Source organism: Canis lupus, chromosome 8 (assembly GCF_011100685.1).
Source record: "Canis lupus familiaris isolate Mischka breed German Shepherd chromosome 8, alternate assembly UU_Cfam_GSD_1.0, whole genome shotgun sequence".
Classification (NCBI taxonomy): Eukaryota; Metazoa; Chordata; class Mammalia; order Carnivora; family Canidae; genus Canis; species Canis lupus.
In genome coordinates, this window is record NC_049229.1 from 65,570,377 (window position 1) to 65,582,383 (window position 12,007).

The 12,007-nt window shown below is 34.4% G+C and overlaps 1 protein-coding gene across 6 annotated transcripts in view; it reads left to right on the forward strand.

The window, feature by feature from the left end:
• The window catches only part of PAPOLA (poly(A) polymerase alpha), a 58,082-nt gene that overhangs the window by 15,064 nt on the left and 31,011 nt on the right, over positions 1-12,007 (forward strand). For all 6 annotated transcript variants that reach the window (XM_038545677.1, XM_038545679.1, XM_038545676.1 and 3 more), the window contains exons 2-10: positions 738-911; positions 1,319-1,385; positions 4,153-4,234; positions 6,051-6,160; positions 6,605-6,658; positions 9,157-9,268; positions 9,910-9,999; positions 10,090-10,228; positions 11,795-11,867. In XM_038545677.1, coding sequence (XP_038401605.1) covers positions 738-911; positions 1,319-1,385; positions 4,153-4,234; positions 6,051-6,160; positions 6,605-6,658; positions 9,157-9,268; positions 9,910-9,999; positions 10,090-10,228; positions 11,795-11,867 — 901 coding nt within the window. The remainder of the gene's footprint in view (positions 1-737; positions 912-1,318; positions 1,386-4,152; positions 4,235-6,050; positions 6,161-6,604; positions 6,659-9,156; positions 9,269-9,909; positions 10,000-10,089; positions 10,229-11,794; positions 11,868-12,007) is intronic.

The following is a 12,007-nucleotide window of genomic DNA, read 5'->3' on the forward strand; positions in this document are numbered from 1 at the left end:
TGGAAAGAAAAATAGGGGTGTGTATATATGTATATACATTCGATGTATGTAATTCAACAAAAAAATGACTAGTCAATTTAATATCCTAAAGCATTTCAAGCATGCCATGCCTTTTTAAATCATTACAGATTTAAAATACTGATTGTAAAAATCTAGATTTTCTCTTAAAATGGGAAAAAAACACTATTGGAGTACAAATCTCTCCAGAAATGTGTATTAAGCTTAGTATGAATATAGTGCCCCCCATTCTGCAATTGATCTTTGTTATTTTACAAATTTTATTCACTATGAGTCAGATTACTAAATTCTATTTGTGGAGAGTCTCTTATATTGGTTAAATAGTGTTTTTGTAGTGTGTTTATCATTGCTTTAGAAATAACAGTATAACAGATTTTGGCTCCTTTTCAAGAACTAAAGTTTCTCAGAAGTTCACTATGTTCTAGATTGTGTTTTCTCTACCAGTATATTTGATCTGGATTCTTACAGCTAATTTAGATATTTAGGTCATGGCAAAATTAAAATACTTGGAAGAGAAATGGAGTTTTCTTTTTGGTCACTTGCCTTTAGTTGGTTAATTTTTGTTGTAAGATGCCTTTTAAAAGCAGTCATTTTAGGTATGTCAGGAAACCAACTGTGTAGAAATGCATTTTATTTACTAAAGCCGTTTTTCTAGTCAAACAGCTTGTTTCAGATTGTAGAAATCCTTTGGCAGTAATTTTATCTAATTTTGTTTGTAGTCCAGTTACAACGCAGGGATCACAACAAACTCAGCCGCCCCAGAAGCACTATGGCATTACCTCTCCTATCAGCTTAGCAGCCCCCAAGGAGACTGACTGCCTGCTTACACAAAAACTAATTGAGACTCTGAAGCCCTTTGGGGTTTTTGAAGAGGAAGAGGAACTGCAGCGCAGGTGAATACACAGATACATATTTTTCTTTTAATTTATAATTTTTTATCAGTGTAATAAACTAATTTTGAGACATTGTCTAAGAATTATTCTCTGAAATCTTTTTCAGACAAGAATGATGCTTAGAAAAAAACCTTTTTTTCTACATAGAATTCTATTCCCAAAAAAGGGGTTTTGATGCTTTTTTTGCTTATTAAAGTACAGAATTGTCAATAGGGGAATGCTTACTCAGCCAAAGGAATGCCTTATCCAGTTTAACAGTGCCTACATACAGTTAACTACTATGTGCTTACTTTCTGATAACTTAAAAACTGGTTAAAATTTAGGGAGCAACCTATTGAGAACTGATTTTCATTTTTAATTAGTAATGAAACCACTTGATACTTGATTGATATTTGCTCTATCAACAGGATTTTAATTTTGGGAAAATTAAATAACCTGGTAAAAGAGTGGATACGAGAAATCAGTGAAAGCAAGGTAAGATGACTTATTTGTATATGAAATAATTTGCCAACTGAATACCAGCAGTCTTAAGTAAGCTCTTCCTTTTTGAGTGGATTTAGAGTCTTGAACGCAAAGTCCGTTGTAGACTATTGATAACAGGACTTCTATTTTGAATGAGTGTGGAACCTTATGTGGGGCTGGATCCTGGGACCCCGAGATCATGACTTGAGCTGAGATCAAGAGTTGGCCCCTCAGCTGACTGTGCCACCCAGGAGCCCCACGAATGAAATGTTAAAAAGGAAATTTTCTTTGAGATGAGCAGCAGATGTCCAGATTGAAGTATTTGGTACTCATTTATCGAATCTAGTGTTTCCTTAACCTTCTATAGGAAATACAACTTCATTTTAATGGCATTTTTAAAATGTTTAAAACAATAGTCAAGTAGACAAAGCCAGAACTTAGATTTATTCAATATGAAACGTGAATACTGCCTCATCAGTGGTCTTGTTTCGGGTACTTAGTAAGTTTCTTTAACCAGTAATTCTTGATACAATTCTTCCTGCTGGCTTTACTGAGCATAAGAATTTGTGTTTGGATGAATGAAATTAATGCTCATTCCTGTTTACATTTATTGGTGTCCTTTTCTTTATAGCGTAACTGCAAGTAGTAAGTTGGTTAGGGAAGGGAATGACATTAGGCTTCATAAGTTTTGATCCTTTGTGTCTGCATTTTGTAGAGAATTTCTTCCTCAGCTACTTAGTTTTAAGACTTGATACAGGATTTCTTGATGTTGACACTGTTGATATTTTGGGATCAGATAAGTCTTTTTTTCGGGTGCTATGCTGTGTATTGTAAGATGTTAAGCAAAACACAACCCTGGCCCCTTTTTCCTAGATAGACTCTGTCTGCCCCCTGTGTCTCCAAATTATGACCAAAAATATCTCCAGACACTGCCCTATATTCCTGGAGGAGTGGAATCATCCCTGGTTGAAAACCAGTGATTTAATATACAGTTCCAATTAATTTTTACAGTATTTGGGGGAGAAGTTACATAAAATTTGAATTTTACTGGGATCCCTGGGTGGCGCAGCGGTTTAGCGCCTGCCTTTGGCCCAGGGCGCGATCCTGGAGACCCGGGATCGAATCCCACATCGGGCTCCCGGTGCATGGAGCCTGCTTCTCCCTCTGCCTGTGTCTCTGCCTCTCTCTCTCTCTCTGTGACTATCATAAAAAAAAAAAAAAAAAAAAAAAAAAAAAGCAGGCACTTAAAAATGCTAAAGGAAAACTGTACCTGGCATAAAAATCATATCCCTTCACTGGAAAATAAATAACATTAGGCCTTGAGAAGATCAGCCTTTAAAAAAAAAAAAAAAAAAAATTTGAATTTTACTTCAGTTGTCTCATTTGTTGTCTAACAGTCTGAGACTTAAAAAAAGATTTTTGCAATTTAAAATATTTTGTTATGACCTGAATTAAAGAATCTTAATTTATAGGTTACAGTTGTTGAGATGGCTGTAAAACATACTAATGTCTAAAAGTGTCTAATACAACAGCCATTAATAACATGTGGCTAATTTCAGCTTAACTGAACTAAAATTACTATCCGTTCCTCAGCCAGCCTAGCTATAATAGGTGTGTGTGTGTGTGTGTGTGTATTTTTATTTATTTACTCATTTATTTCATACTGTAGTGGCTATTATATTGGATAGTTTGTTAGAGCACGCTTATCCAAAAGACTGTTTTACTAGAGAAGTCTGTAGATCATTGTTTTCAGGTTGTTTCTTTTTAACTCCCGGTGTAGGCCTATTTCAGCAACATCTTATTGTCTTAATTTAAATAACCAGGCCAACTTTGTAAGTGAGGTTTTTAGATTTCTAAATGTAGGAAGACAGATGTTTTTTATGTATATAGATATGGTCCTTTTTCTATAAGTGATGATTAAATAGGCCCTTAAAAAAACAAGAGGAGTCCCTGAATCATTACAATTTATTTTTAAGGTTTTGGGAATATGAAGTAACACTTTGATTTATGTTACTTGGGGGAGGTGAGGAGTGATTGGTATTTTGATACTGAATAAGACTTTACTGAGGAATTAGAAAGTGAAGAGAAACATTGACCAAGCACACATTAAAATTGTTTTTTGTTTGGACAGGTATCATCCTAATCACCAGTGGCATTAAGTACTCACCATAGTACTTTACAGTAGTACCAGGGTCAGGAAGATGATTTTTAAATGCTTTCCTTTCTCCTTTTTTTTGGTGTTTGTACTCTAAGACACTATCAGTAAGTTTTAGTTCGGTTCGAAGTCATCCCACCAAAACCTTTTGGAATCTAAACTATTATGTAGCAGTATTGGCCTTAAAGTCACTTTTGATATGGTAAAATTACATCTAATGTAGTATGGAATATTCAGTATAATCTTAATGTAATTTTTTAAGCAATCAGAATATGTTTTTGTTATATTTTAACATTCATGATATGTGCAGCATCTTGGTCACGAATAAAATCTGCTTGTAACATTGCTTGTATGGAACCACATGTTCTCCCGTACACTAGACCTCTTTTATAGCAGTTTCCAGGAATGCGGCAAAATTCTAAAATGGTATGGGTCACTAGAAATTGCTTGAATTTCAAAGTTGGTTGATATATGAAGACCTGGTATTTGGTAGAGCTTATGGAGTTTGTTTACCTTTCATAAGTTTGCACTGAATTCTTTTTTTTTTATTATTATTATACAATGCTACTTGAAATAGTTTCTTTTATGCTCCACTGACAAAATACCCATATTTTGTTTAAACAGAATCTTCCGCAATCTGTAATTGAAAATGTTGGAGGAAAAATTTTTACATTTGGATCTTACAGATTAGGAGTACATACAAAAGGTAAATACTGTTTTAATTATTTTGGAGGAATACTTTTTTTAGTTCCTAAAAATCGTAATGACACGTTCATTTAAATTACTTGTGGTGTATCATACAGCTTAGGTTTGCATGGAAGGTAGAGTACTTCAAGGAGCTTAAAATTGGTTAAGAAGATAAAAAAAAATGCCTTCTAAACCTTCACTGTCTAATACGGTATTAAGTAAATTAAACATCAGTTCTGTACAGCATAGGAAATATAGTCCATAGTATTGTAAGGATGTTATATAGTAAGAGGTGGTAACTACACTTAGAGTGGTGAGCAGAGCATAATGTATAGACTTGTGGAATCACTGTGTTTTACACCTGAGGCTCATGTAACATTGTATGTCAGCTATACTTTAATTTAAGTAGTAAATTCAGTTCCTCAATAGAAGTAGATACGTTTTCAGTGTCGATCAGTAATGTTAGCTAATGGCTACTGTGCTGCAGAGTGCAGAGAGAGAACTTTTTTCTCCATTGGAGAGTTCTTTTGGACAGGGCTACTTTCTGTATCATTTCCTCTCCCTGAAGAATATCAAGTCTGGAAATCAGAAAAAGTGAATGAAAGCTTTTTCTAAAGACCTGTGGATCTTCTTTTCCCCATCCTTGTTTTTTTTTTGTTTTTTTTAGTAGTTGTAAAATATAGTTGAGCAAAAACCAAACCACGACAGTGTCTGCAGCTGTTGGTGATCACTGTCCATATTTTCTGGCTTACACTTGTACTATTTTATGCAAATACATGGTGAAAATGTTATCATGGCAGAGAACATTTACTGGATTCTTTCTGGGCACTGAGCTGATAAGAAGCTTTTGGTCTTTATTATCTTATTTATTACTATCTTATTTATTACTCAGTTCTCTTATTCTAATGTAACAAAAAGATGTGTGAGACTTAAGAGAGGCAGTAGGCTTAAACAGTTTCTCCCAGCCATCTCTTGGCAGAACTAGGATTCTTCGACCATAAACCACCAGCTTCTATGTTAAAAGGCTCTGCCAGGATAGTGTTCTCTTTTTTCTGGCATCCTTCCTTCTCCCCATGTCCCACTGCTCTGTGCCAGCTGCAGTTAGTGCATTTATTCTTGATGTATCCTGTGCACTCTATGCCTTTCTCCCTTTCACGTACATGCTAAATATACAGCCTTCAGAGTAGTGCCTTAGCTCTTGGGTCTTCTAGGGAAACGACTGTGTTGACCTGATTCCACATTGATTCTTTTATGATCTCAGTTATTGATTTAAGTCATCTTTGTCATGTTCCCCCTAGGTGTACTCAGTGCTGGCCTCCTTTCAAGCACTAAATTAGTAACAAATATCTTACCATGGTCTGCCTCTTTGGATTTTTGCCAGTAATCCTTTTTTGGAGTTTATTCTGTAGGTCCCACTTAGGGGCCAGATAGAGGCCTGTGAGCACTACTTACATAATGTGTGGAAGAAAACGGTTTTTGTTTGGTTGATTTGGTTTGCTAATGAACATGGTCATAACCAATGACATCAAGATGTTGGGTGTATTCTTGAATAGTTCCCTCACTTTAACATAAAAGTCTCATCTGAGTCCCCTTTCTTTGACTCCCAGGTCACCTGGGCCACTACAAATATAGGATGCTGCAGGAAAAAAGATAGCTTAACAATTAGGATCATGTTTTTCCTCTACTGACCAGTAATGTTTTTTAAGGGGAAGGGCACATTTTTAGAGGCTCACCAGCATAATGTTAACAGATTCTCAACATCAAGTACTGCCATAATATGCAAAATAATTTTCTTGTAATAGTAATTAGTGGTTGATGGGCTTAATTTTTTTTAGGTGCCGATATTGATGCGTTGTGTGTTGCACCAAGACATGTTGATCGAAGTGACTTTTTCACCTCATTCTATGATAAGTTGAAATTACAGGAAGAAGTAAAAGATTTAAGAGTGCGTAAATGTTTGGGGTGAAAGGGGAGGAATTATGAAAATTAGTGAAATTCAGCGAATTTTATGCTATAGACATCATTTATTGAACTCTTGCAATTTACCAGATCCTTTCAAGTGCTTAACACATATGCTTGCATTTCACTCTTTACAAGCCTGAAATAAATTTCATCTCACAGAGTTAGGAAATTAGGCAAACAAAATAAATATTAAGCAATGTGGCCACAATCACATCTGAGTGGCTGAAATTGAGGTTTTGAACCTAGATTTGTCTGATTTAAGAGCCTAGAGTCTTACAGCCAGCTGCTGAGAACCTAGTCTATGTCAGGCATTATGCTAAATTATGTTTAAACAATTTCAAAAGTCTCATTCACTTCGAAGTACTAAAACTAGTATAGGTCTAATCTATAGTTTCAGAGACACTGAACTTACTTAATTTTCTTACAGGCTGTTGAAGAGGCATTTGTACCAGTTATCAAACTGTGTTTTGATGGGATAGAGGTAAGGTATAATTCAAATAGACAGTTCTTGGTATGTGTAATGTTGATTGATGTAGGTTAAAAAATGATTTTAATTGGTGAGTTGATGTGATAGAAAGAATTAAGTTTTTTTCAATAGAAGTGACTCCCTATTCTTTGTAGAATATCAGTTCTAGTCTTTTAGTTTTACTTTTTCAGAGAGAGGGAAGGGGAAGGGAGAGAGAGAATACTAAGCAGGCTCCACACTGGGCTTGGTCTCATGACCCCGAGATCATGACCTGGGCCAAAATCAAGAGTTGGATGTTTAACCACCTGAGCCACCCAGGTGCCACACTTTTAGTGTTGGATTTTTTTTTTAAGATATTTTATTTATTTTAGAGAGAGACATGCTGGGGGCAGGGGCAGAGGGAGAGAATCTCAGACTCCTCACTGAGTTTGGAACCCAATGTGAGGCTCGAGCCCATGAGCATGAGATCATGACGTGAGGTCAAGAGTGAGGATCATCTGACTGAGCCACCCAGAAGCCCTTTAGTCTTTTTTCAAAGAGCCTCATGGAAAAAACAAAAAAACAAAAATAAAAACAAAAAAACCCCAAAGAGCCTCATGAAATTAAGAGCCAACATATAGACCATGAAACATTAACTAAGAAATGCTGCTACAAAATGGTTTATTTGGTAGGTTTTCCATTTACAAATTGATATACTTTTAGTCTTCTTAAGGCAATAACAACATATTTTTACAAAGGGAACTTTGCCTTGACTTCATTTAAATTAAGTATTTAAGAAGTTGAGAGGAAACTGACCTGTTAGTGTGCTGAGGTATTTTCTGATAGGGGAGGATTTAGGAGTTCGGATTCTTGAGGTGAATTTATTTCTGCTGTTCTCTACATTTACAGTGAAGGCAGTTGGAACAAAGCTGATAGGACAGTGAAGCAACTTCAGTTATTAACATAACTTCTGTCATATATAATGGTGCTGGAAAGTCACTGATAGTGAAGATTATAAAATTTTGGAAACTGGGAGAATAATATGTCACTGTTAGGCAAAAAAGACCACTTCTATAATTGTTGCATAAAGATGCCCAGATCTGTCTTAAAAAGTTGAATATGAATGATTAACCTTAATTAAGTAGACACAAAATGCTAAACTTAGTAAAGGTTTGTCAAGTTCAGGTAGATTTTGCTGTCAATGTTTAAATAAATATAAAATTAAATATTTATATACTTAATAATCTGTAAGGTATCAATGTCCTGCTTTCCCTACAAGAACATTACCAAAGAAGAGGGGGTTGTTTTTTTGTGGAAGATCCACAAAAAAAAAAAAAAAAAGTGTGAACTTTTCAGGATGCAGATGAAAAGTCAGATGTTTACTTGAAATAAAATAACACTATCTTAGGGAATGTCTTTACCTTCGAACATTTTAAGCATTTTATATTAACTTGGAATGGCAATCTCTGTCGACTTGCTTTTTGAGTTGCCAGTTTTTGAAGGCACATAATCTTTATTTCTGTTTAAATTGGGGGAGCTACTGGACTTAGGAATCTGTTTCATTGGAACATTAATGCTATACCACAAGTTAATTACTTATAAAAGTGTACAGCTGTTTTTCTTATAAAAGTGTACACCTATTATGTAGGTGCAGGTTTAAATGAGTTTTCACAATAAGCTCTTTTAAAATACTGCCTTCTAAAGTGATCTTCTAAGTAGAAGGCTTACTTCTGGTAGCATCCAAAGTTTTGGAACCATGAAATCCTACCCTCGGGAATAATGACCAAATCCATGCTAAGTTTCTTCACACTGTCACCTTTCCTTGGGGAAAAAAAAAAAAAAAAAAGGAGGGGTGCCTGTGTGGTTCAGCTGGTTAAGCATCAGACTCTTGGTCAGGAGTTTGGGTCCTGCATTGGGCTCTGTAATGGGCGTGGAGCCCACTTAAAAAAAGTGAGGGGAGGTATTTTGGTCAGTTGCATTCTATAAGCCTTCAGAATTTGTAGTGTTTATTTTTTGTTTTGTTTCTATTTAGTCAAAGCTAAGTTGGGGAAACCTACTGTAATGTTATAGATATGTAAGTTCTTAAATATAAGGAGCCCCCTTTTTCCTGGGAGGTATATTTGGGCTAAATATAAGAATGTTGGCCTTATAGTTGGGGCACCTTTAATATATAATCAATTCCAGTTTATATAGATGGAGGACTAAACAGTTAATTTTAAATAGTCTTGCAGTAGATGCATTAATAAATTTAGTATAGCCAGTAGATACATTAATAAACTTAGTAAATCAAAATTAGTAAGCATAATTAAAGTGATAAGTAAGTATTCAAGTTCTCTTGAATAGTTCCATGTTTTGACATCTGACTAAAATACCTATGATATGAATTAATGGACTTTGGAGTTCTGGAGGCATTGTCATGTTTGTAGTTGATGAGAAGATCCTGGCTTAAAAGAGTATTAAGTATTTTCTTTGTTAAAGAAATGCCTTAAAATAGTTTGATGGATATGGAATATTAACTTCTCTTTTTGTTTTAGATTGATATTTTGTTTGCAAGATTAGCACTGCAGACGATTCCAGAAGACTTGGACTTACGAGACGATAGTCTGCTTAAGAATTTAGATATAAGATGCATAAGAAGTCTTAACGGTATGTTAAAAATAAAACCCACTTCCATTTGCATAGTAGCAGTTTTTGTCAAATATGAAATAGATTATGGAACCTTTTATAGCCATGCTGTTTACTAATAGTGAGTTAAATAAAATATGCTTTACTTAATAGACTGCAGAGGAGTATGTGGTAATTTATCTTACTAGTATCTTGCACTGTTATTTCTTTTGTTTCTGGGACATTTAAAGACATTTATGCTTTATTAGGTGCTTTATTAGGTTTCACTGCATTACCCTGTGGTCATGATATTCTTTGTAACCTTTTCAACTGTTGTGTTTAAAGGGGTTACTTTTGAACACCTTCATATTTACTTTGCTGTTGCCATGCTCTCAAAGAACAATTCTTGCAAACTTAAGTGGATTAAACCATTGTCAATGTGTCTGGACTGGAAGAAGTCTTAATTACATGATGAGATGAGATTAGGCAGATTACAGATTCTTTGGTTTATAGTAATGCGTGTGATAGGAGATAAGAGTTTTATTTGCCTTTTTTATTGAATTAATATTACTGTTTCTATGAAATAAGTTTTTGAGTTTGACATCAATCTTAGAAAATTGAAGAAAAACATTATTAAACTTTGATGATTTAATGTTCTGTTTTTTCCACTCCCTGTTAATCAGGTTGCAGGGTAACCGATGAAATTTTACATCTAGTACCAAACATTGACAACTTCAGGTTAACTCTGAGAGCTATCAAACTGTGGGCCAAACGTGAGTTCAGAATTTGTTGGCTAGCTTATTAAAAATGTTTCAACTTTTGTTCAGCACTAACTCTTCTTTTTGCTTTTCCCTTATCAACAGGCCACAACATCTATTCCAATATATTAGGTTTCCTCGGTGGTGTTTCCTGGGCTATGCTAGTAGCAAGAACTTGCCAGCTTTATCCAAATGCAATAGCATCAACTCTTGTACATAAATTTTTCTTGGTATTTTCTAAATGGTATGTGTTTAGATTATATTAAAATAAAATTGATTGTAGACACTGAAGTTTAGTCTTATTTCTATGACATTTCTGCAGCTGGTTTCAGATTCAAATTTTAGTTCATGATGTAGCCATTTAGGTAGCCTTGGGGAGATCATGTGTATAAAATGGCAAACCTGAATTCCTTTCCTTTCCCTTCCCTTTTCCCAGGATAGTAAGGCAGGTGCTTTTTTGTGCTTCCTTATCCTCTAAATAAACCCTGAATTTTAGCTGTCATTTCTGCTAAAATCCAGTGAATTGATACCAGTTTCAGGAAGGTGGATAAAACTTACATATACCACTTCTTTTACTCTTTGGATTTTTCTAAATCTATAGGTCATTAGTTTCTTGGAATTGTTTTTGTTTTTTTTTTTTTTTTTTTTTTTTTTGCTTTCAGCTGCCCATTTATCTTTGGTAAAATATTAAAAATGTACTTGTATGTATAAAAAACTTTTAAGAAGAACTACAGATGTGTAAAAAAAAATAGCAGAGTGTCCTCCTTTTGAGATTAGTCATTAACCCAGAAGAGCTTTTTTTTTTTTAAGCTTCCTCATTTCAGCATACTCATATTTGTCAATTATTTCCTTTAAGAAAAGTAAGATGAATTATTTCCAATTCATATTAGTTGCCTTGGTTAAAAGGTTAGGTTTTTTTTTTATTTTTAATTAAATTGATCTTCGAGATTTGTCTTCCCACTCTATACCTGCCAACCTTGTACCTTCTCCCTCTGCAAAAATAGTTCTTTTTTAGTTTTTTAATACAAATTTAAGTTGGAAATTTTATAATTTAGAACTGTGCCACATTTTTCAGTACACATGCTGTTATTTGCAGGATAGCACTTAATCATACATGATCAGTTTTGGTGAGATTGACTAAAGAATGTCAGAATTTCTGTAATGCTACACATACATAGAAAATAATATTTCTAAGAACTTAAGCTCTATACTAAGGATGGCAAATATTTTCCAGCTTTTGATCTCTTCCATAAAGGACTGAGGTAGCTACATCCTAGATCGCGTCTTGAAAACAATGTATTCACATCACAAAGTTTCATCACACATACCCATGTTAGGACCTTTAAGTCATGAGATAAAATTTTCCTAAATCAAATTCTGTAATTACTCCTATTCTTCTGCTTAAATGAGTTAACTTTTTCACCCTCAATTGTCTTTGGAAATAGCTAGTATAAGGATTGGACTTTTGTTTTTTAAGAGAAATTTATTTTGTTGGAAGGTTGAGGTGAACACATCAGATGTCTTGGGATAGTACTTTTTTTTTACTTAAATAGTGCTTTATCAGTTCTTCAGAGGCAGAGAAGATGTTTGACTTACCAGCCTGAGAAAGCTACCAAATGGTTTAAGTTAATTTCATAGTTAGAGTCTTGAGTAGTCTTAACCTCAAAAGATAGGAATAAAAGATTTATATATATCAAGAGGGCAAAATGAATGAAGAAGGATCACATTCACAAATGCTGTATGTTTAACAAAATACGTTTAGTTGGTAATATCCAATAGTCTTATCAAGTGCTACAATCTTTTTAAACAGGGAATGGCCAAATCCAGTGCTATTGAAACAGCCTGAAGAATGCAATCTTAATTTGCCTGTATGGGACCCAAGGGTTAGTGTATTATTTTTTCCCCTACAAATTCGCACTGTGCAATAACAAGTAAAAATCATCTGCATAATCTTCAGGGAGACTTCCATCCTTTTATGTATGAGTAGACATGTCCGTATTACACTTTCTTTTAGATAACCTCG